This window comes from Papaver somniferum, chromosome 4, assembly GCF_003573695.1.
Source record: "Papaver somniferum cultivar HN1 chromosome 4, ASM357369v1, whole genome shotgun sequence".
Classification (NCBI taxonomy): domain Eukaryota; kingdom Viridiplantae; phylum Streptophyta; class Magnoliopsida; order Ranunculales; family Papaveraceae; genus Papaver; species Papaver somniferum.
Window position 1 is genome coordinate 134569082 of NC_039361.1, and position 26761 is coordinate 134595842.

The window sequence follows — 26761 nt, forward strand, 5'->3', positions numbered from 1 at the left end:
CTATTTCATATGGTCATGTCCTATATGTTTGAAGGGTTCATTTAAGAAGCTCACATAATAACTTGGTTTATCTACTAGTTGTACTACTAAATTTATAGCGATTTTGCATATGAATTTATGAGGTCCTTCCACTGTTATTTCAAATAGGGAATACATATTTACTTTGTTCATATATTTATTATTAATATAAGTTTTCCTGACTATTTCCTTTATCCGTTTAATATAATTGTAATACTATATTTTATAAATCAAAGATCAAGTAGGATAAGGTGGTGGTTTATGGCGAGTTCATTAATAATGAGCTGGTTATATTTTCCTCTCATCTCATGAAATTAAGCATAAAGTTACATGTACTCACACCTATGAGCAGAATGGTGTTGTAGAGGTTAAACATAGGTAAATCTTGGACAACTGAAGAACTTATTTAAGTAACGGTTATTTACTAGATTCTTTTATGATATAAGTGAGAGAGTAGTGAGAGCCTAATCCTAGTCACAACATGCCCAACTTCCCTTAGAAGTAAGAGAGAGAAAGAGGAGAAGGAGAGAGAAAAGGAGAAAAAAAATCATCCTTTCAAAGTACCATGAACTCTTTTGTTTATACAACTCCGTCTCTTATCTCGTGACGACACATGTCCACTTGCTACTTTTATTACCAAATTACGTTTCTCTTAGATATTATACTTAGGGTTGGATCAAGTCCCTTTTTGGACTGATTCCAGTCCCCAAGTCCTTAGTACCCTTGGGATTTCAAATGATGTAATGACCTTTTGACCCAAGTGGTGAATTTCTATGTACCAACAACTATTAATTATGTTATCAATATATAACATGTCAGATCTCTTGATTCTATTTTTCCTTATGATAAATTGTTTGATAAAACAACCAAATTATTCTCTTTTTGGAAGCTCTAGTTGTTCTTGTTTTCCCTAGTAAGAACGTGGGTTTCTTGAAGTTCACATTGAGTGTTTCTGGGTAGAGTGAAAAGAGAAAAAAGTGATGGATGCCTTGACACCGCGACTGAGAAAGTATTTGATTCTCGGCATGTAACCTTCACTGAGGCTAAGTTTCCTTGGGATCATGAGCTAAATAATGTATCCTCAATCTCACCTTCTTTTCTTTCTTCTGAGATAAATATTTTGACAAGTGCATAATTTATCTTACTTTTGATATAAATGTCTTTCATTTGTTAGTATTCACGTAAATTGTATAGTTGCCTTCGTTTTTTATTTACATGTCTAAACAAGTTGAATCATCAAGAACAGATGAAAATACATTAAACAGACAAAAAAGTAAAATTTCTACAAAGAGGAGAGAACCCCAAGGCTAATGTATGAAGAAAGAAGAGAAAAATATATTAAGTTTTAGAACCCAGACTTCATGACTCCGGAATCATAGTCATTATGTTATTGAATATGTAACAGAAATGCATTTCAAGGATATATGAGAAACAAAGGAATATGGTTGGAACTCAACCTTTATGGTTTCAAGCAAGATCATTACGAAAAAAATAATATATATATTCATAAATTTTAGTACCAGTATATATGGTTCTGACAACCAACTTTAGGGTTCCAGATTTTATATTCCAAAATCATGGAAGTTTTGGTGCTCATCTAACTTTTCCTATTTTAAGAGAGACTCAAGGATAAACTATATAAAGAGAATTACAACACTCTCTAAGACATTTGATATCTTACTTCTGATATTATCTTTCATCAAACTTTGAGAAGAACATGAGAATAGGAGACATGATAATAATCCTAATTTGGTAATTGATTTGGCAATATAAAAACACTGTGGGTATTGCACCAACTTAATTAAATTATAAAAAGTCAATTTTATATTGAAGATGTTGCAACATGTCAAGAAGGAGAATTTCTAACACCAACTCTATAAGACAGTAATAATTCAAACGCTTCTCACCTCAAGAAAATGTGATGCCAACTATCATGTTCCGAAGGAAGTGATTAAATCATTGACAATATCATTTCAGAAGTTAGAATACCATTTAATCATCCCAAACCTTAACAACAAATATTTTTTAGAATTAACATTACCAATAACATGAAACAAAAATATAGAGAAGCATTGAGAAGATTAGTTCTACTGGTGGTCATGGTCAACCAATTACATAGTGATAAACTTCGCATATAATTATGGAACTAAAAGTACAACTCTCTATATTATGGGTACTGGAGATATGATAGACTTTCAAATTCAATACCACATCATGAAATTAGCGGGCCTTTAACTGGTCCATAAAATTATGCTTAAGACCATTTTAGTACCAGACTAAGAAAACCAAACAAAAGTCTTTACAAAACTCAATTTCTTTTAAGTAATAAAAGCTAACCATCAAGCTTTTCAACAACTTTGTATGTATCATTTGGATATTTGTAACGAACTAAGAAAAGTGCATGGGAAACTTCAGTTTTGATCCAAAAAAAAAAACTCGTACCCAATTCAAAATAAAACAACATAAAAGCTTGGATTCAAGGTTTAACCTTCGCAATCACAGTACGAAAAGTTCCGGCTTCGCTTCTTTCCAGGACAACAATAGAAGAACACGCAATTTGGTAACAAAAACACATCACCTAACACGCTCAAATGACAATATTATTGGTAAGCAAAGTAATTCATTCACTCCTCTTTCCACCAATTTCGTCTCCGTCTTCTGGCTTAAATCTCCCTATGTACTTTGTTAAGTAGCACATAATTCAAATCCTTCACCAAATTTGTACTTTGTAGTACTTAATAAGTCATATGCTTCTACCGAGATGACTCAATGTGTGTGTGTATATATATAATATTATCCATAAATCTTATCTTTATAAAACTTTTTAAGTTTTAAACAGTATTTTAGAAAGAGGAGTTGGAGCCTAACTTGTTGCTAGGTTACCAACCAAAAGCTTTGAATAAATCTATTTGATTTAAAAAAAATCGTTATAAAAAACACATCCAATTTTCTCTCTTTTATTTTACAATTTATAACTTAAAAAATTATGAATAATTTTTTTAATTTTTTAGAAAGTGAGGGTAACAATTACTTTATATTTTAATTCATTTAAAAATTCAGACAAATTTATTTTATATATTTTAAAATTTTAAAAAACACGTAATATATCGTACTCATTTTACTAATTTTTTATAGTCGTGACGGGAATTAAGTATATTTTCCCCCTCCTCTTCCAACTAGTTACTAGTGGTAAAGCCATCTCTCTTTTCCCCTAAATTATAATGTTTCTTGTTCAACTTCATAAGTTCAAGCACTCATATGTGTGAACTTTAACAAAAACGATTAGAAATATGTTTTATAGTTCTGTCCCATGATAAATTTCGTAGTTACTTCACTATTTAATTATTTAGGAATTACTAGTTACTAGTAGTTTTATGGGTCTAGTTAATGACTAGTCCACCCATTGGAGCTGACTTAACCAGTGGTTCCTCTTATATTTGTGAAAACTGCTACCACACCCATTTTTCAGATTTTTAACACTAAGAAATCCATGCCCACTAAAACTCAGGCGCGCACCCAAATTCTATGAGAAAATATCTCTCAAACCCATATTTTCTGAAATTATGTTTCGGTCTTTTTTCTTCTTCTCCGATTCGTACCTACATAAACCAAATCTCGCTTCATAAGAAAAGAAACCGAGTCGGATCTTATTTCTCTCTGATTTGGTCTCAGTTCTCCATTGGAGCTTCAATTTACTGGTAAATCTTAACATCTTCGTATTTTGTAAACCATAGATATATGATTCAGTCTTTAAATCTACAAATCCCTTGTCTCAGATTTCCGACGACTTACTAAAACTCTGGAACACCAGTTAATTTCTTGATCCGTACCAGTTCCTCGGAAATGGTTTAGATTGGACCGTGATGGGTCTCACAAGCTTGGCAGGGGCGGATATGGTTTTGTTTTTAGGGATTCTGGCTATAATCCACTACGGTGGATATGGAAGATCGTCTATATATCCTTGTCAATAGTTTTTATCACGAATTGGAAGCTATATACCAAGGATTGAAGGCTGTGACTGATAGAGAGGCTATGATTGTTAGAAGATCATGAACCGATAAGATTTTCATTTACAGGGACAATAGAAGAGCAATACAATTGATCCACAACTCCAGAATCAAATATGGGAGCTTCTCCGTACACTGGTTTGTAATATCAACTTCCTTCTAGCTACAAACCAAGATGGTCCCCGAAAGTTTTTTTTTTTTTTTTTTTTTTTTTAATAAAAGGTTAAAATCAATATAACGTGGTGGTGGTCTCATCAAGTAGGGTTTGTATTGACTGCAAAGCAACCAAGATACCATCATGGAGAACTGGCTGTTCAGGTTCTAAGGTGTTCTTTGAAGTATTTGTATTTTTCATCATTAAAGCAGTTTAATTTGTTCACTGCTTTACTTATACAAAATGTTAACTCTCTTACTTGACAGACCCTTTGCAATGCATGTGGAAACAGACACAGGATGAAAAAGAAAACACAGGTCAAGTTACTTAAAATGAAATACAAAGAACTTCACCAAGAACAGAAGCTGCATGCCTGTTGATGGCATTGTCTTGTTCTGCTTATGCTCTTCTAATTTCATGTGGCAGAGGAAGCAAGCAGTCTAAGAATTAGTATCAGAAGTCAAAGTCAGCTTATACTCTCACATCTTTACTGTTTCAGGGCACGTCTCAAAGAATACTCAACCTTAATTAAATCACACTAATTACTCTTAATTTCCACTAGTTATTTGTTTTATTTGAATCAGTTCTTTCCTTTTCTTTATCCTTAAGTTTGAATCGGCTTTCCATATTTGAAAACCAAATTTACAGATGGGAGGCAGTAGATGGTACATTGTTCATGTTTCTTCTCTTATCTACATAAAATGGTGGATTGCGATGGTGCTACTGAACTCGAATGTACTAGTATGCAACAATCACCTGCTATGCATCTAAAAAAGTTGTTTCATAACTTGTTATGTAGTCCAGAAAATGGTTGCATAACACGTTGTGCAGCAACCTTTTTGTTAGCATTGAAATCAACAAAAAAAAAGACTGCATAACTTGTCACGCACCTACAAAAATATCTGTATAACATGTTATGTAGTCGTGAAAAGGATGCATAACATGTTATGCATCTACAAAAGTTGTTGCATAACTTGTTATGCAGTCCAGAAAACAGTTACATAACACGTTATGCAGCAACTTTTTTGTTACTACTGAAATCAAAAAAAAAAAAATGCATAACTTGTTATGCACCTAAAATTATATCTGCATAACATGTTATGCATCGTGAAAATGGATGCATAAAGCATTATCAAACCACTTTGATGTAAGGATTGAAATAAAAAAATTGATGCATAACTTGATATGCATTATACATCAACTTTTTTTATAAGCACTGAAATTAATCAAAACAATGGATGCATAACTTGTTATGTAGTTGAGAAAATTATTGCATAATTCTTTATGCGTCTTTTATTTTTTGTGATGTTATTTTTTTAGGCGTGTATATCGTTTTAGTAGTTGCATAACCAAATTAGTAAATGCATGAACCAAAATATGGTTGCATAACGTTTTATGCATCTTTTGTTGTTGTCTGCATAATGTGTTATGCATCGTTTTTGGTGGCTGCATAATGGTTATGTACCAAATTTTTGAAAATTTTGCTTAAAAGAACAATCACCTCCGATTTTTTCGTAGAAAACTTAAATTTGATATTGTTGTTTATACTCGTTATGTAGCTCTCTTAAAAATATTTCCAACAATATAAAATTTTAAAAATTCCAAGGACCGGATTTTTAGATATGTTATATCCAAGTTGCGTTGCCAAATATACCCCTGATGTATAATCCGTTATGCAGACATTTTCCAAAATTTCATATAATTATGGGTGTCACGGAACTAAAAATTAATCTTGGGCCTGCAATAAGAATATTATTCTTTTTGGGCCTGCGCCTAAGTTTTCCTTTGGACCAAATAACCTTAATATCAAGTCCATTTACGTGCAGGACTCTATAAATTATTTTTCTAAATGCCAAAATAACCTATTTAAGTGTCAAAAATTTAGAGAGAGTAAGAAAGAAAAACCTAAATCCCTAAAACGCACATCTTTCGTCTAATTTTCTTCTTTTTCAGTTTTCTTTGACTGAAATGAGAGAGTGAAGTTCTGTATAAATTAGAAGAAGAAGGTGAAGAAGATTCGGGGAGCCAGAAAGAGATATAAATTTATAAAGAGTTATTTTGTAAAAGGGTTGTATGTTTAGGGCCTAATTAGTGTCAGGATCGTGAAAGTTGCAGTTGATGCAAAAGGGTCGTAGACTCACCCAAGACCCGGTTGACCGTCTGATTTTTTGACGAAAATAAAAGTAGAGTTTTGAGCTTTCGTCGAAACTGGATTGTTCGATTTCCAATTTTTCCCGTTGGGTTTCTTATGATCGAACTAAGATATGGAGATCGAAAATTAAGCTCAAATCAAATATTTTAGAATAAGCGATGATTGAAAACTTAGATATTTTGAAGGTTCAGGCTACATAGTTGAATCAAGTTTTTTTCTTTATGATCATGATACACCATCACTAAGTAGCAGTTTTGCATCAAATCCATTTTTCAGTAATCTAGGTCAAACAATTATAGTTAAGAACCCAAAGCAGTTCTGCATAAAGGTCTTCCATAATCTCCATAACTACTCGACTTGGATTCAGTTTTTTGATACTCTTAATTCCTCAAAGATCTCACATAATATTCTATTATTCGATCCTGTATTATTTACTCCTTTTTTTCCCTTTCTTTGATTGGTGACTTATTTACTTCTAATATCTATCATTATTATTTTTACTACTTTACGTTTCATCATGGCTCGATTAGGTAAAGATAAAAAAAATACATAAATTTGCAGTGATGCAGTTGATAGATGGTACTAAGGTTTTATGAGGAGAAGAAAGATTTCAGTGTCACTAATGGAAGAAGACGGAAAAGAACTCAAGAATTATAAGGTTTGACGATAAATTAAACAGTCAACAAAAGTCAATTAACAGTTAGTACTTTTTGACGAATTTGAAAAGTCAGCTAACGGTTTGCTAACAATCTCTTGTTAGTCCCCGACCCTAACGCATGAACTGCATCTTTTATGACGCAGACCCTAATTAGACCCTAAATATGCGATCCTTTTACAAAATATCTCATTTATAAATTTGGGGTTTTGGTTTTGACTTTTTGATCTTCTTTTTCATCTGGATCTGATGATCAACACTGAAGACGAGAATTGTCTCTTTAACCGCTATGGTTTAGTCGAAATGTTATTTTTGTTGGTATTCAATTATCAAGAAATAACTTTTTTCCTTTAGAACATATAAATATATATGTATTGTTGGATTATCTATAATACAAAACAAAATGGGTTTTTGAGCTTGGACGGTCGGATAACATTTTGAGAGACAAACGTTGCATCCGACCATCCCAGTCTCATCCCAGCGAAAGACATCCGACGGTCGTCGTTTCTATAAACCCTCTTATTATGAATCAAAATTTATTAATCTTTAAGTATTGTATCACCTCTTAACTCAAGATATTCAAAGAAACATTAAATGAAATCATAATATATCGTACATGCGTTAATTGGATTTAGTGGTGGCATGATGAATCTAATGGGAAATGAGATTTATTTGTTTATTTTTATTCATAACTCACAAGTGAGATATGCATACACACTATTACTTAAATGATTTTGTGTTCGTTTTTGGGTAATGTATATGAATAATTTTATAATACAAAATAGAAAAATATCTTGCAAAAAAACATGATTTAAAGTCCGGGAAAAAAAGAAAAATTAAACCAGTCAGATATCATATTAAAGCAGTGTCGTTACGGCACGAGCTATCTCTAGATATTTATTAGAACTCTCTGTTAATCTCATGCCGTGCCGTTATGGCACGGGTTATTTCTAGTACACAACAAAAGTGAATATAAGTGAAATAAATATTTTGTGATGTGTATTCAAGTATGAACTAGGTTTGCAGCGGTTACATGATGTGTACCGTATCAAAATATATTGCATGTTATTTTTGCTGGTATTCAAGCATCTACATGTCAATATGTATTGTTAGATCATTCACAACAAAATGGAGTATAATACACATAAATATTAATGATGTGTATTTAACCCCATCACCAGCAGTGGACATATCGCTCATGCAACTACTTATACCTTCTCCTTGATCATGGGTGTGATGATGCTGATTGTTTCTTGGGTTTCAAATTTGGTTATTCTGGTCTAGGAGCTGAAGATTTTTCTCTCTATTATGTAATGTATAAAAACATATTGCATGTTATTTTTGTTAGTATTCAAGCATCAATAAATCACTTTTTTCTTCAGCACATGTCAATGTTCACTGAGAATTAAGAGATATATATTGTATGATGAGATATGTATCGAGTAATAGGATATATCTATTTTAGGATATATACTGATAGCGCGTTTGGATAATAGAAGCAGAAGTCACGAGCAGAAGTCAGAAGCAAAAACATTTTGCTTTGAAAAATGCTGACTTTTCTGGTTCCAGAAGTCATCTGAAAAATTATTGCCAAACTGACTTCTGAATTTTCGACTTCCAGAATTAGATAAGCAACTTCTGAGTGTACATCCAAACAACATATGAGTATTAGAAGATATGTACTGAGTAATAAGAGATATGTATTGAGAAATGGGAGATTTGTACTGTACGATCATCATTTATTCTTGTTTTCACCATTTTTTCGCTTAGACCTAGGTTTCTCAGCAGATTTTACGAGGATTTCAGTGAATTTTTGTAATGATTTCAATGAATATAAGTTTTCCTAGTTGATTTTTTTTCGATTTCGTCGACAATTGATTAGAGAAGCTTGTTTTTTGTTTTGCTCGATAAAATAATGACATTTATAGGTTGCCTATCTGAACGGCGTTCTTTTTATCGGTCACTAGGATCCCTCTTCCATTAGCAAAAAATACTGATTTTTCAGTATTTTGTCCTTTTTCTGCCGTCCGAATGAGACCGTGGGAGAGAGAGGAGAACGTACTTTGTTCACACACTTGAGTCAGTGATGGGTATGTAGGTCATTTCGCTGTTTAAAATAAACACAAAATTGGTTAAAAAGACCAAAATCAACAATTTCTGGGTGAAAACGACATTTAGATTTTGATACTGTTTAAATGGACAAAAATGTAAAAATAATCGGGATATAAACAGTTTCATCCTACCCATTTTTAAACATTTTTTCTTATTTTTAATTTACATCAGGATGCATCCAGTTTCATCCTTACTATTTTTTAAGTTTAAGTCAGGATGAATCCAGTTTCATCCTTACTATTTTTTCAGTGTCCATTTCACCCATACTAATTTTTACTCGTCCATTTGAACCATGTTTTAAAAATATTTGGACAAATGATCCATTTTCCGTAAAATAAATGATTTTGGACCTCCGTTAAATGCTTTCTCCCGTTGGACCGATTAAGCTCTTGTTCACACGCTTTATCGAAGTGTCGGGTTTTCACCCAATTAGCCGTTGCCTGTGAGTATGACTAATGATTTAAGTAAGGAAAAGAGTCTTCATTGTCATCATCATACCATAAAAGGTAATCGTTTGGGTTTGATGAATTGAAATATTCTTTTAAACATGTACGTGAAGTCAAGGATACTGACTAAGGCACAAAAAGTGTTTGATGAAATGTTTGAAAGAGACACGGTTTCTTTGTTAATCAGATAATCTTCATAGAGAAGGATATGAACTTGACTCGTTTATGTTTTTCTACTGTTTTAAAGATGTTTGTGAAGATGGAGTTTGCAGATCTATGTATGAGAATACATGCTTGTACTTGTAAGTCTGGACGTGACTCTGAAGTGTTTGTTGGGAATGCGTGGTTATGGAAATGTGGATGATGCAAAGGAGGTTTTTAGTGGGTTCTTGACAAGCCCGTGGTTCCTTGGACCACAATGATTGGTTGTTATTCAGAGAATGGTTACTTCGAGGAAGCTTTGGAATTTTTGGTCGTATGAGGAATGTACTGAAACCGAATGATGTTACTTTGACTCATTTGCTGCAGGATTGTTCAGGTGGGGTATGAACTTGGGCAAGTGCTTTTGCTTTAGAGGAGCGATTTTGCTTTAAAGATTCGTGGTGAGCATTTTCACGAGACCCTGATGGTTTTCGAAGATACTCCTCTAAAGGATGTGATCCATTGGAGTGCCGTGACCTCACTTTTGGACATAATGGTCGAAGCGAGGAGGCTGTGGAGCTCTTTTATCAGATGAGACAAGTTTCTGTGGTTGCAAATAAGTTTCACACTTTTTTGTGTTCAACAAGCTTGTGCACCCTTGGAATGTATAAAAATTAAGGGAGCAAATCCATTACCAAGTTGCCAAAGTTGGTCTTGATATAGTTGCTCATGGGTATTTATAATAGATGTGAAAGCATTGTGGATTCACAGAAGATTTTCTTGGATTTTGCGCGCAAAAGTGACTTGATGTGGACCACAGTGATTGTTGAGTACGTACAGTTGGGAAAAAACGGAGAAGAGCATTGAGACTCTTCACGAGGATGATAGAAGCCCAAGAAAAGGAAGATCAGTTTACTTATTCAGTCACTTTTTGTGCTTGTGCAAGTTTAGAAGATTGGAAAGCTGGGATTCAGATCCACAGTTCAATGATTAAAAGTGGTATTGACAAAGACAGCGTAGTTAATTGGTAGTGCTTCGATAGATATGTAATCTAACTGTGGAAAGACTACAGATGCCTGCTTGGTATCTAGAACAATGGACGAGTTGAATAAAGTTTCCTGCACATCAATGATTTTGGCATATGCTCGACATCTGTTAGGCAGGGATGCCCTCGTACTTTTTAAGGAGATGCAGAGAAAGAAAGTTACGTAGCGCAATAACCTCTGTCTCTGCACTGTTTGCATGCAGTAACACGGGACTCGTTGGCAATGGAATGTCTTATTTCTCTTTACTTTCAAACTACGGCATTGAGCCATGTATAAGGCATTACACATGTGTGGTAAGGCTTTTAGGATGTGCTGGTCGATTTAATGAAGCTGTGGGCTTCATTAACAAGATTCCATTTGAAGCTAGTGTTGTGGTGTTGAGATCTCTTCTCGGTGCATGCGTTGTTCACCACATTATCGAGGTTGGTTATCTATTTCTGAAGGTGTGCTTGAGATGGATCCCCTAGATGGCCTCACTCACATATTACTGTCAAAATTTAATGCAGCGGCTAAAGGGATAATGTAGCTTCCATTAGGAAAGATATGAGAGAAAAAGGTAAAGGGAATAGATCTGGCCTATGTTAGATTCTATGTCAGGATAACGTTCATCATTAATATTATATGCATGAGAACATCCTGATTTAGACATAGTTCATGGGATTGTTGAGTTGCTGAATTTGTAAAAATCAAGAAGACCCTGCCTGACTGTAACACTGTTTTGCAGACGTGGAGGATGAGGATAATAAAGAAGTTTACTTAGTGGTACATAATGTGAGACTAGCCCTTGTTGTCATAATCCAGTAAAAAGCTTATATATACCTGGTTTTATGAACCGACATTGTAGACAAGAACTTATTTTAGGCGGGTTGCAAACTTGGAATAACTCTTCTGTTCCATGCCTCAACGTCTAGAACTGACAAGACTTTTTATATGCTGCTGAAATCCAACCTTCTGGTCCTGCTGGTGGCATGCCTGTTTTTGTTAGTCTAACCACATTCTTTCTGGTGCACAACATCCTCTCTCAGTAAGGTACATTCATCATCAGTATCTCATCCACCTTTTTCCTTAGGATGATTTCTGTTTTCTATCGTGCCCCTTCTACAAGCGGTTTCTGATAGTTTTGGTGATGTTTATCTGTATGCTTTTCTCTGATATATAACATACATATAATATGGTATAAATACTGTTATGTAATAGATTTTTACTCAAAACATGATACCAGATCACTCAACTTTATGTTTGTATTACATGTCCCCTCGGTTTTCTTGCTTACTTATCTTCGGTTTTTCTGCCAGATTTCCGTTTGTTGCGTAACTCCTGAGGGAAACTTTTACGTGCAGAATAACAAATTTCACTCGAACTATGCTTGATAAGATTGGAAAGCCGGTCTTTGATTGCAAGGTAATGAGTGGAAAGTGGAAAAGCTGATATCTGATTACAGGTTACCCAAAGAAAGATTGTTCCAGTTCATTGTATTTTCTCATTCATAAGTTCTTGAGTACAATACTCTATTGTCATTGCCTTGCTAAGGATTTGTATAATATGAAACACTATATGTAAGAAACTCAACTAATAAAAACTATAAATCATTTCGCGGACACTTTACTTTCTTTCAGAAGTGTGTGATCTTGAGTGTTAATGTTTAATCAGGGATGACTTATGGTGGTGGGTCTGGTTGTGAGAGAAGACCTCATGTCTGCAACAGCAGACTCCTCTGCACCCAACTTTATTGCCTCTTTACTAGCTCTGATGAATCTCGAAACAGCTTCGTTCACGTAAGTGTGAGCTTCCTTTACGTTCATCTTGTTGCTTATCTCATCTGGGAAGCTGCTCAATAAGTGGTCGCCGTTGAGAACAGCCGCCAGCTGTACTACCTCACTCTGAAACCCAGATAATTCTCTATCTTCATTTGCTTCTGTGCTCCTCAGAGGAGCCACATCTGGAAGTACCTCTGCGAAATTCGGTAGAAATTTCTAAACACCGTGATTTTAAGATCTTGATTATAATTATGACAAGCAAAGAGAATGCAGGAGATTTACCTGGACAATCAGTTCTAGGTGATGTTAGCTCTCCAACGACCTCCTCGAATGTCCCAGCCCATGCATCTCTGTTAGTCAAGAAGTTGGATGAAAGGTTGAACATCTTCTTTATTGTGGCAGGTATGGATGAGTGCTCAAACTCTGAGTCTGGTGTTGGTCCATTTGGTGCACTGATCACTAACAAAATCAGAAGGGAAAAACATCAGAGTATGTTCTAAGGTGTGAAAAGAAGAACAACTAGTCAAGCCATTATCCTCAAACTATCTATGACAAACGCTAAACTGAATTGTAAGGGAAAAAACAAAAGATCAGCTACATTACAAAGCAAGATTAATGAAGCTTCAGTCTTAATAGATGCATATCAAACAAAGAAGTCCTCTATTACTGTAAGGCTGGTTAACTCGAATCCAGAATTCCAAACTGTCTTTTGTATTAGGCCATTTTGCCAAGAGCACTGGAAATCAATTTTGGTGCAATTTGGCATTATATGCAGTATTGAAAAAATGAACTTCTGAGCTCAACAAAGACTAATAAAATTCATTAAGGGACTGCTTACCGGTTCCTTTCTTGATCCAAGGAGACACCATGATTGTCGGTACACGAACTCCTAACCGATCAAACTTGAAGAAGTAAGGCGCAGGACCTATATTTCCATCTGGATTAGGAACATTCACATATGGAGTAGTAACATGGTCATAGAACCCTCCATGTTCATCATAAGTGATAACCAATAGAGTTTCATTCCATTGAGGACTTGATCTCAATGCCTCGTAGACTTCTTTCACAAGCTTTTGTCCATGCGCAACATCATGAGAAGGATGGTCATCGTTTGCAGGTATTCCTTTAAGATCAAAGTATCTTGGTTCAATCACAGTTAAACTAGGCAGTTTCCCTTGTCTTGCATGTTTCTTGAACTTCAACTCAAACTGATGAAATTTAAAAATGTACTTCAATTTCCTCAAATTCCTATAGAACAGTGTATTCGGAATGTTTTGAAAGTAAATTCCAAAATCCTTTCCGTTTTCATGTAATGAGTCAAAGATTGTTTTCTGTGGGAACCCCTTTGCTAACTGACTCTTCACATGACTTGTTGCGCCATGAGAAGTTGCAGAGTAAACAAACAATCTATTCGGCTGTGTTGGTCCTGGAATAGACGAGAACCAACGATCAAAAACTGCGAATTCACGTACCAGTGAAGCGAATACCGGAACAGATTCTGGTCTGAACCCTTTCATTACTGTTTCTGACAGATTAGAAGCAGGCATGGTTAGTGCTTGTTCAACAAAACCAGTCATTGTTGGGATTTGACTTGAACCAAAAACTTGATGCTCAACAGCTTCAAATGAATGACCAGGATCTGGGTCTACATATTCTGCACCATTACTGAAACATATCGTCGAAGTATCGGTGGTTTTCGTCGAAATTGGATTACATTCTCTCCCTGTCACTCCATTAATTGATGGGTTGATGGAATTCTTCATCCATCCTAACATATGATCAAAAGATCTATTCTCCAGTACAAGTACAACAATAGTTTTTATGGGTTGCTGAGCTGCAAAAACATAGGAATGAGAAACCAACAGGAAAGTGAAGAACAGGTACAAAGAAAATGATTTGGGTTTCTTGAATCTTTCCATGGTAATTCAGTGAGAAGTACTGGTTTTCTTTAGATTTGAACGAATGTGTTTTGATAGTTCGTTTTGTGAAGGAGAGTGACTGACTGACACCTTGAAGATATGTTGTTTATTGGATTCTTTCAGACAAGAAACTTGTGATGTTTGAGTGAGTGAGTGGGTCAGAAAATGGGGTTACATACATACATTTGTGTCATATGAGACATAACTATTAGAAAATTGTGCAACAGAGAAAACAAAAAGCAGTAGATGATAAAAATGAAAATGAAGCTCTTTTTGAATAAAGAAATCTAGTCAGAGACAAGATGAAGGTTTTCCTGGTCTGCTTCTTTATGGATTATAAGGATATTCACTTTTTTGTGGTATTAATGGTGTGATTAGTGATAATGTTGGCGTTTAAGAAAAGAAAATGAGGTTCATGTTCAACCTTTTACTTTATGGAAAAAAGTTAAAAGAAAACTGATAATTGATTCAATTCTACTATGCCAAGCTTAACTCGGGTCTTTAATTATCTACTTGTAACTGTTTGGATCTAACTTTATAGATAGCAGATTCCTTAGTTAATGATGATGTTGTGGAACAAAAAATATGCTACTAATTTGTTTCCAACACCTAAATGAAGCACTAATTCATTCTGCACATGTAATGCAAGTCTGCTTGGAATAAAAATATGTAGCAAATTATGATTTTGTTACATGTTTAACGGGATTGTGAGAGTATTAAAATGTATCACTCTCATGTTTTATTTCTGTTCAAATTTTTTTCTTATTTAAAGTTACCAACAAGGAAACTTAAATAACGATATTTTAAACACGCAGGTATATAGTACAAATTTGAATGTATCTTACTATCGGAATGGATAGGCTTTTTCACGGAGGCTAATCTTTGCGTGATAGGCGGATAGCAAGAGCATAGCTCAGTGATATTCCATTAACTCCAGTAAGGAGAAAATCCGGGAATTGAACTGGCTGGGTTCGGGTAGGGATTTAGGTCCGGTTCGCGTATCAAGAAAAAAAAGCAAGAAAATGTTTATTAGATCTTGTACAATTATGTTAGTCAGGGTAATACCTGTTTTTGGTAGTGAGGGATGTAATGCACGCCTCTAGTGTGCAAGGATATTAGGGAAAGACAAATGCTATCCCGTACCGTTTTGCGGGTAGCTATTCCGCTCAAGCGGGCTTCTTTACCGTTAGATGATTAAATTAACGGTTAGATTCGAATTCAGAAAAGGACCCACCATTTTCAGGAAAAGACTCACCATTTTTCCTAAAGAGTTCAAGGCTGTTAGATCTGAGTTTTAGCATTATCTAACGGTAAAGAAACCGCTTGAACGGGATAGCTATCCGTAAAATGGTAGGAGACAGCATTGCTATTAGGGAAATGAAAATTTGCAACAGTTAAGTAAGTCGGTGTGTGGTGTGTCGGTTTTGTCGAAGTAGGAAATGAGGGAATTGGAGGACCACATGCTACTTCAAAAGTTACACAAGTGATTTCAATCACTCAAATTTCACTTTCACACCTCCAAATAGGAAGAAAGAAAGAAACAAACAAATCAACTGGCCAACCAACCTCTCTGGTTATCACTAATCGTCGGGAATCTATTCACATTCACAAAAAAAGAAGAAGAAGGCTATGGAATTAAGATGGATTAGGTTCACATGGAAAGAAGCAACAACAACTTGGTCTCAAATGACAAGAGGAGATTTCTAAAGCCAACTACTTGTAGTATACTGCCAAAATTCATTGCAAATTCAAATTTTTAGAAGATGTGCAGTGATTTATGAGTACCAAATTCCTGCAGTAAAATAGTCTAAAGAATCCTATTATTGGGGCTTTGAAAGTCAATGGTCTTTTGGGACTTTTAAGGGTCATAAAATGGTAAATGAGGTTATCTCTTATCACATCATATTCCTAATGTCTGTTATATTCTTACCAAATTTCATAAAAAAAAAAAATCTTAAATCTATAATCTTCTCCTTCTCCTTCTCATTTACAATCACGATGAAGATCATAAAAAAAAATAAAAAACTAAATCTATTATCTTCTCTCCATCCTTCTCTCCTCATTCATAAAAGATGATGAGCATAATTTCATCATGATGAGGATGATGATCATCAAGAAAACCCAAAACTATTTTCTTCTCCTTCTCCTTCTCATTCAAAGATCATGATAAAAATGATGATCATCATAGAAAGAAAAAACTAAGAAAACCCGTTATTTATTTTTGTTTTAAATGGTTAAAAAAATCCAATTCGATGAATTTCGGGTAAAAAAAAACAGTTTCTGAAAGTATTTACGGATGGGAGTTCTTAGATTTCCTACCGTGAATCAAGATTACGGCTGGAATAGTTTGTTGACCCAACCGAGAGTCCATGTTTCGGCTTGGTTTTTCCAACCGAAAGTCTTTTTGATTTATTTTTTTTGGTTTTCAGAACCAGTTACGGCTAGGTTTTCCCAACCATAACTGCACTTCAGCTTGGTTTTCGGCTGGGATAATTTGTCAACCCAACCGTACAACGAAAAAACGGTTGGGAAATAATGGTGTTCCAAGCCGTATTTTTTATTTACGGTGGGGAAATAAAGAACTCCTAGCCGGCTGTGAATAGTAATTTACGGCTCGGAATTGAAGATTTCCCAGCCGTATATTACTCTCGCGACTGGGTCGACAAGAACTCCCAACCGAAATAGTTACGGCTAGGATTTTTCGTAAGTATCAAAAACAGTTACGGCTAGGTTTTTCAAGACGAAAATTCAAGTTACGACTGGGGAACCTAGCCGAGAGTAAGCATTTTCGGCGAGGAAAACCTAACCGAAATTAGACCCATGTTTATATTTTTTTATGTGATTACCAGAATAGCTTACGGCTAGGAAAATCTAGCTGTAAACACTCTTTTACGGTTGGGAGTTCTTACTTTCCCAACCGTACAGGTAGGTTCAATATTCACGGTTGAGAAACATGTACTTTCCCAACCGTAATACAGGGTTCACGGTTGGGAAAGTGTGAACTCCCATCCGTTATACAGTTTCAGAAACATTTTTTCTCAAATTAATCAATCGAATTTTTAAATCAATCAAAAGTAAAAATATATGGTGGGTTTTCTTAGTTTTGGTTTTTTCTATCATCTCTATATGCAATGGAGAAGATGAAGAAGAAGAGAGAAAGAAAAATAATAGATTTTGTTATTTTTATGATCATCATCTTCATCACGATGCAATGGAGAATCACGATGTGATGGAGAAGAAATAGAAGAGAGAGAAGAATTATAATTTAAGTTTTCTAATGATCACGATTTCATCATGATGAAATTATGTTCATCATTTTCATCGTGATTTTATCATGATGAAATGAAGGAGAAGTGAAGAAGAAGAAGAGAAAATTAACCTTTTTTTTTAATAGTTAGAATATATTTATAAGAAAGGGTATATTTGACCTTTACTGTTGATTTGGTTTTCCCCTATCCATTTTAGGATATTAGAACCCAAAAAAACCCCAAAAGACCTTTAACTTTAAAGCCCCAATAATAGGATTCAATCTGAATGCTTTGTGCTTTTGGGCGTAAGGTTTGCATATGTCCATATAATGGACAAACAAAATAGCTGCAAATTTCTGTGTTATGGTGACAAATTGTACATCAAAAGTTTCCGAGGTAATATAAATTCTTTCTTCCCCGGTATTTCTAATAAACCGGTTGCTTCTAGTTTATGGGATGAAATTTTTAATTCTAGAGAGTTAGTAGTTAAATGTTCCGACTTGAAACTCAAGAACGGTGCTGGTGTTTTTTTCTGGAAAGATATATGGGTTGCTAATACTCCATCAGACTTTATTTCTTTGTTTATTCAAAATTTGAAGAGCGAAGAATGCTTCCGTAGCAAATTAGCTACTACTTCAGATGGATGGAATTTGAATTTTTCTAGGAATCTTAAAGAATCTGAACTAATTGGTTTTTCAATTCAGTTACTCCAATTAATTGGTTCTCCTAGTGATCATTTATCTGAAGGCGAGGATGAAAGGGCTTGGAATGGTAAGACTTTTATAGTAGCTGCAACTTATGATACTTTTGATCATGATGGTTTCATTGCATTTCTATATAAACAATTATGGAATGCTCTCATTCCATTGAAGGTATCTTTCTTAGTTTGGACCTTTTATAAAGGTGCGCCGACAAGAGATTTTCTCCACCGAGTTGGGAAGGTGCAATCTCCTTTTTGTCTTTTTTGTGCTTCCGAAAGGAAACTAACTCGCATTTATTTCTTCATTGCAAGTTCACTATCAAAGTCTGGAACTACTTCTTGGATAGCCTAGGTTTAAATTGAGTTTTTCCTGAATCTGTTAAACAACAATATGGAATTGGAGAGTTGCGAAACCAAAAACAAAGAAACGGAAAATTTGGTTTCTTTTTCCCTCTTTCAACTTTAATTAGTAATTGGGATGCTTTTGTGAACTGGCCTTGATAGTATTTTGTTGTTTGCTCTTTTTTGAGTTGTTGTGCTTTTGTCACCTTGAGTGGCACTCTTTTTAATATATCTTGCCCTTTTCATGTCAAAAAAAAACATAACCCATCATACAAAGCAGGCCAGAAAACCAAATAATCCAACCTTGTACAAAATGTTTTTGCCACTATTGAGTTGCATAGTTTGTCTCGATTCAGAATTTATTTTTATTTTCTTATTTTTAAGTTCAGAATTTAATTAAGCGGATTTTTTAGAGCACTGCTCGGTCGAACTCGCAAGTGTTGCTATCTCAAGCTTGTTTGTCAAGTTTAGTTGCCAAAAATATAAGTCTTGATTTCTAGTCTACTTATAGCTAAGTCTCGGATTAGGATAGAAAGTGTAGTTGAGCATGATTTCACGGCATTCATCGATTTAAGACGAAGAACTACTAAGGAGATCTTGTGGAACTTCATCAACAAAAGGTATGTGGAGACTTGAACTCATCTATCACTCAAAATTCTATATACTTTATTTCCTATTTGAGATAAAAGTCGTATAGCTATATATACTTCGATTATACACATTTGATATTTCGAGCTGAGTTTAACTCGCCTACATATTTCTCGAAATATGTGTTGGTAAGCTTTCGCTTTAACCAAGTTCATCTTATATTCCTGACGAAAGTCAAAAGATGATCATGTGATCTGGTAACATCTTACATGATTTGTGTGAGACAGTCATTTGATGTAGACTCGGAATGTTTCATATTGATCATTCGATCACTTTAAAATTGCTTCGAAGCTAATAGTTCGTGTGAGACAGCTATTGTCGTCTTCTGGGAATGTTTCAACGATTGAAATGGGAGTTTAGAACTATTAACAATGATTGGATATAACACAATATGCGTACTTGTATGCTAACTGTTGCAAGTTATTCCAAGTCCGGGAACCATAGTATACATTTTGCTTCATTTGTGTCTTGTATACTTCTATGAGAATACAAACAATTGAACAACTCTAAAACTAGTTTCATTTGAGTCATTTGAACTAGTTATGGTTAAGATGAACAAGGTTGATATTAAAGTGTTCATATGGCTAACTTTGGTTAACTATTGTTGAGCCAACAAGGTGTACACGTTTAGGTACGATTACTTATATCTAAATGAATTCACTTTTCATTTGTGTGTAACAAGTTATGTTCAATCTAACAGTTGAAAGATATTAGCTTGAGTCTAATCAGGTTTTCATCTAACGATGAATATTGATTGCTTTATTACCAAGGTAACATTGATTGCAAACCCTGATTTAAAGAATATATAAGGGAGAACTCTAGCAACAGAGAACCCTAATCCCCACACCTCATGTGTGATACTAGTTGCGACAAGAGTCGATTCACCTTTAACCGTAGGTTTTTTTCCAAAACCCTGTAGGTTAACGAATTAAAGACTTCATTGGGATTGTGAAGCCATACCCAACTATTTTTTCTGTATTTGCATATTCTGATCTTGCTGTTTTTTATCGTATTGAGTACTATCTTCTCTAAAATTTGCACGAGATTTAATCTCCGATAGGCAAGATATAAAGTAATCACAAACATCTTTGTCTCATTATTTGTGATTCCAAAATATCTTGTTTCGCTACCATACGATTAAGATTATTGTGAGGTGATTGATATTACTAGGCTGTTCTTCGGGAATATAAGTCCGGTTTATCAATTGGTTCATGTTCACCTTGATTTATCAAAAGACGGAACAAAACTCATAGGTATTTCTGTGAGAGACAGATTTATCTATTCAATAGAATTTTCTGTGTAAGACAGCTTGGTTTATCAAGTCTTTGACTTTGGGTCGTAGCAACTCTTAGTTGTGAGTGAGATCAGCTAAGGAAATCAAGTGCGCAGAGTCCTGCTGGGATTCAAAGGCGTAAGGAACGCGACTGTACCTTGATCAGTGTGAGATTGGTTAGGGATCAACTACATTCCAGCCCGAATTTAACTTGGAGTAGGCTAGTGTATGTAGCGGCTTAATACACTGTGGTGTTCAAATCTGGACCAGGTCCCGGGGTTTTTCTGCATTTGAGGTTTCCTCGTTAACAAAATTTCTGGTGTCTGTATTATTTCTTTTCCGTATTATATTTGTTTATATAATTGAAATATCACAGGCTGTGCATATTTCAATCAATTAGATAATCTAACCTTTGGTTGTTGATATAAATTGATTAACACTTGAACATTGGTCTTTGGTACCGTTCATGTTGTTTCATATAATAATCAGGCTCGCGTATTTCTATCTGTCTGATTTGGTGATTACATTGTGAAACAGAGATACAACTCTTGGATATATTTTCATTGATTGAGTCTGACTGTCTTGTTGATTCTCTTGGAATTATATTGAAATTTTTCCATACAGATTTCCTAAACGAAATACTGTGTGAGATTGTTGGACCCCCACTTTTTCAATTGGTATCAAAGGAGGCAAACACGTTTAAGACCTTATAAGTCTGTGTTTGTAGCAATCTGACTCTACGAACAGAAGTGCTATCTCAGTGAACGTACCACCAGTATTCGATGGCTCAAATTACTTATGGTGGAAAATTGTTATGTGTTCCTTTTTTCAAGCGCGTGATTTTAAAATCATGGGTTTATGTTGTTAATGGCTATGATCCTCCAATGGTTATAGTATACCGTATCACTATTGCAAAGGATATTGGTAGATATGAACCTAACGAGATTCTCGCTGCAAAGCAAAATTCTGACGGTTTAAATGCTATCATTCATTCCATTACCCCAGATCTTCAGCACCGTGTGACTACGTGCACTCGGTCTAAAGATGCGTGGGATATCTTAGAAACTGTATTCGAAAGGAATACCTCTGGAAAAGAAGCTAGGCTTCAAAACCTAAATTATGATTAGTAAAACCTTCTATGGCTGATGAAGATTCATTTGATGAGTTTAATCACAAAGTGTATGAAATTGTTAGTGCATCTTTTGCATTGGGTAAGCCTATTCCTGAAAGGGACATTGTGATGAAAATTCTCATATTATTGCCAGCCAAATACGATTCTAAGAAACATGCCATCGTTGAAGGAAATAACCTTAATACTTTATCCAGAAATACTCTGGTTGGGAAGTTAAAGATCTTTGATGATAAGCATACATCCAACTCTGAAAAGGATATTGCTTTCAAAGCACAAAAGAACATAAAATTACTTGACAAAAGTAAATGTGTTGGCAACTCTGTGGATGATCCTAGTGAGACTGATTCATCAGATGAAGATCTTGATCACTCAGTTTCTCTGATCACAAGACAGTTTAGAGATCTTCTTTTGAAGAGAAGTAAACGGTTCATCAGAGATAAGCCTAGATCATCAGCTAAACCTCATGACCGTGTTCCTCCTAAAAACAGGGATACATTCGATACTGATGATGAGGATATGCCTCAGTGCTTCAAGTGTAAAGGTTATGGTCATTTTTTCAATGAGTGTCCAAATCGTAGAAAATACATTGGGAACAAAGGTCTTATTGTAACTCTTGATGAAATGTCTGATCACTATTATTTAAAAGAAGATGAAAAATCAAGTGTTGCGCTTCTTGCTGAAAATATTGATTTTGATAATTGCAGCAATACTCACATCAATCTTGATATTTTTCCTGGAAAAACTTCTTCAACTATTTTAGAGGATAAAATGGTTTTTCCCTATCTACTGGAGATCCTATTTCTAATGTTTCAGGTACCACAATTTGTCTAGCAGCTTGCTCCGCTATGGTGTCTGAACCATCCTCCACCTTGACATGATCTTATTGTACTATCAAGGGTACATGACTCTCTAGTTGTTTCAAGTACAAGCATAAAGTAAGATATATAAACAAACTTCAACGGAGATCAAATCGATTAACAAACAAGATTAAACTTGTTCAGATGTAGTCTGAGGTATGTAAACTCAACTCTTCTCCAAAGAAGTTAATTTTCTTAGAGCATAGCTCGGCTAAACCCACCAAGCGTTGGTATGTCAAGTTTGGTTGTCATATTTTAGTGAATCAAAACTCATCTAGGAGTCGGTTGATTATGTACTAGAGACAACTTCGTATAGGTTAGACTAGAAAGTCTAGGCTTATGAGATTACAAGTATTTTTCGAAGACCCGAAGAATGTGAAGAAGTAACGAGCTACAACGACGACATCATCCTTCCTCTTGAGGTTAGTAAATATTGACTTGAACTTCAGTGAGACATGATCACATGATCATAGTGTTCAGGAATTATAATACGAAGTATAACACTTATCTTTTGAACTTCGTATATATGACATCGACATAATCGTATGAATGCTATTGTGATTATGTGTATGGGTAAAGGTGAAGATTTCATCCTAGGAAACAATGTTTACATTTGTTTAAAGGAAGTACATTCATGAAATTATTTTATGAATCGAAGCTTATTGGTATTTTTATTCATTGCATATCTTTGGATTACCAATATGTGTGAGTTAGTAGAACCGATCATAACTTGTTATGTATCTTGGTATAACTAATCACAGTGCCCGACTTATGATTTTGTATGACTAATTTTTATTAATTAGTGTAACTGATCCTAAGTAATCACCTGAGATGGTATGATCGGTATTTGTAATTGGTGTGACCGATCCTAGTATTTGGTGTGACCGATCACAAAATAATTCGATTCTTTTAATTGGTGTAACCGGTCCTAGTAATTGGTGTAACCGATCCTGGTAATTAGTGTAACCGATCCTGGTGACTTGTGTAATCGATCACAAGAAATACCATGTGAATATGGTAACCGGTCCTGGTAATTGACATAACCGATCCTGGTAACTGATGTAACCGGTCCTGGTAACTTGTGTGTTCGATCACAAGTAATCCATATTGGGGTAGAACCAATCCATGTGATTGGTAGAATCGATTGAACCCATGATTGTGATTTGATAATTGATCAAACACATAGTTATCTTGGAATACAGATGAACCAATTCTAAACTTGTTTGGAAGTGTGGTATAATCGATTCGAAGATTATAAATATGAAAGAGGATTACAAAAGATGTCAACATAATTTGAGCACGAATAGTACCTCTTATCTTTTATTGTTCAAAGATATTCCTTAATTACTCAAGGACTAGTACGAAATAAATTAAGAATATTTTAATTAAGGTTATTAGTTTTATATGCTTTAATTAACGGCAATTAAATGCATATCTATAGAGAATAAAAATTAGTAATGTTCATTTACTAATTGGATATTTTCTATTGAGAGATTTCGGTAAATATTGGACAAAGCATTTCCAGGAATTATGAAAACAGATTTGCGCATTTATTGCATATCTTGAGAATATTCGGTTTTGGAAATTACTTGGTGTCCAAACATCCTTGGTCTATAAATACCTAAGTTTGCATTTCTAGCAAACTATCCTAAGAGCCATGCAAACTTCATCTTTTTGTTATTTCTGGTGGAGACGTCTATCCGGAGAGGAAAGTACCCTAATTAGGTGAAATCTCTTACGAACGCTCGTTTAAAGACTTCTGTGGGATCAAGAAGCTCTACGAGTACCATTGGCGGGAAACTAAATAATTGTAGTTTACAAGTTTTTAATTGATTTGATGTTGTTGAAATTTGATTGAACCTAGTTTGTTTATTCTTGAGAATCTTATCTTCTGATACAAGATTCACTCAAACTAGATCGAAGTGTCGACGGGATCTTTAGAAATGTTTGTAGATCTAAATACATGTTGTGATAATCCATTGTTAACAGACTTTGTTCTGTGCGTGATTGATCACAAGAGATTCAAGTGGTGTTTTGCAGGTTTAATTGAAGATTAAATAAGATTTGAAGACGAAAAAGATTTCTGATTGGTTTCTCATATCTTTGTGTAGCACAAACCTTGATCGGTTGGGATCCAATTAGAATCAGATTTATTCGATTGATTAGTTGCGTGAGATCGGCATCGCTTTATAGTTCCTTGTTGGATTCTATATTGATTGATTGCAAATCTAAATTCTCATACTTCGGTAGTTGTTGGATAGATTGATCTAACCGTGCAAAGGGGTTTATTAGTTTAAATGGAAGAGACTTTGCATATGACTTGAGATATATTTATTGGAAATAATCAATAGAGTTGTTACCAAATAGATTTGTTGTTCCTTTACTGTTTGGAATACGATCCAAAGGAATTGTTTCAGTGCGTGCACTTATTGAATGTCAGAAGCGCAGGGATACTGAAGATACTAAGTGAACTAGGCTTAGTTTCTTGGTCTCAACTATATGAAGTTTTATTTTAGATTTTGTATAGCGGCTTAATTTCGAGAGTATTCAATTATGGACTTGGTCCCGGGTTTTTTTTTTGCGTTTGTGGTTTCCTCGTTAACAAAATCTTGCTGTGTCTTTTACTTTTCTATTTTCGCAATTATAATTATAATTATTTATTATAATTAAAATTAAAATTAAAATACACAAACTTTAACTCTGTATTACTTGATAGTGATCCAGTAGATTTTGGTTAAATCCGAACCTATTATCAAGTAATCACATTTTGTTTGTTGCATTGTCTGGATCTCGTATCCATATACGATCACACAAAGTCTGAATACCGACTTGTCGTATTGTCTAGACTTTTTCCATAGACAGTCACTTTCAGTAAGAAGACTTATAGGTGTATAATTTAAAGATTGTGGTGTATTTGGGTACCCCTGTCTTTTCAAATTTCTAAAGAAAAAGTTAGACCACTTCGGAAAAGAACACGGTCTAAACATTCTGTGAAAGAGGATTTTAGGAACTCTTTCCAAAAGGTTCATGGTGGACAGATTATTTTTCACCCCAACACAACTTAATTGTGTTGGTTGTGCATCTTGTCTCAAGTGCATGATCCCAAATAGACAAAAGTTAATCACTTACAGGTCTTAAGAAAAAGAAAAAGTGCTTTTTGTTTCTTTTTCTTTTGGTTTCGGTTGATTTTTTCATATCCTATATTGGTATTGAAAAGAGGTTTCCATGTTTGTTCATTAAAAAGGGGTAAAGTCGGCAATTCTGCCTTCTTTAGGGTTGTGAGTCGTGTGTACGTTAATCTTCTTACTTTGTATAAAGGTTCTGTAACCCTACATTCCTTTTTCCTTCCTTGTGAAACTCTTTTTATCACAAGTTTGCTCGTAGAGCTTGCTTTGTGAATTTCTCTCACAAACCCATATTTGTATGGAGACTCCAAGCATTATGACTTCTGATGGAAAAGAGGTTAATATGATTGTCAGGCCATCAATCATGAAGGAAAAAGATAAATCTCAAGTAGCCTCTTCCTTGAAAAGAAAAATGAAGAATGTGAGGAAACCAAGGGCTGTACCTTCAAATCTTCAGAAGTTTTCTGGTGTTCTTGAAGAATTGAAGGAAACAATAAAGGAGATACATAAATAAAGGCTATGGTTTTTAGGACTCTTGAAATTCAGAAAGCCCTGGTTCGGCATCAGTCAAGAAGGTTTGTTGGAATTGACTCATATCTTCATGAACCTTATGTTCCAATGGCTGTTGACGACAGGAGTTCGGGGACGATAAAGAATTTTTCAAAGATCTTAATGTCTAGGAAACTTCTTATGAGAATTTATTCTTGTGTTTTATTAAGGATAACTAGGGTTTAGAATAGCAATTATTGTGAGTACACATACCTATTAATGGTTTCCCTCTTTCAACTTTAATTTGTAATTGGGATGCTTTTGTGATATTTTGTTTTTTGCTTCTTTTTGAGATGTTGTACTTATGTCACCTTGAGTGACACTCTTTTTAATATATCTTTCCCTTTTCATGTCAAAAAAAAAATGACCCATCATACAAAGCCGGCCATAAAACCAACCTTGTACAAAATGTTTTTGCCACTATTGAGTTGCATAGTTTGTTTCGGTTCATGATTTATTTTTTAGTTTCTTATTTTTTAG

At 34.6% G+C, this 26761-nt stretch overlaps 1 protein-coding gene and 1 long non-coding RNA gene across 4 annotated transcripts; one reads left to right on the forward strand and one right to left on the reverse strand.

Moving 5' to 3' along the window:
* The first annotated feature begins 3612 nt into the window (after positions 1-3612).
* Positions 3613-4731, forward strand: LOC113274288. Of its 3 annotated transcripts, XR_003322932.1 has the most exons (3): positions 3613-4163; positions 4288-4351; positions 4446-4731. It is a non-coding gene; the product is annotated as an uncharacterized LOC113274288 (long non-coding RNA). The 3 variants fall into 3 exon arrangements; XR_003322931.1 differs by having other exon boundaries at positions 3613-4351; XR_003322933.1 differs by having other exon boundaries at positions 3613-4343.
* A 7437-nt stretch (positions 4732-12168) lies between these two features.
* Positions 12169-14708, reverse strand: LOC113276650 (non-specific phospholipase C6-like). Its single transcript, XM_026526277.1, has 3 exons — positions 13327-14708; positions 12771-12947; positions 12169-12682 (listed from the first exon to the last, which is right to left on the reverse strand). The coding sequence occupies exons 1-3, from the start codon at positions 14405-14407 to the stop codon at positions 12378-12380; spliced, it is 1563 nt and encodes a 520-aa protein (XP_026382062.1). The 5' UTR covers positions 14408-14708; the 3' UTR covers positions 12169-12377.
* Between the last annotated feature and the right edge of the window lie 12053 nt (positions 14709-26761).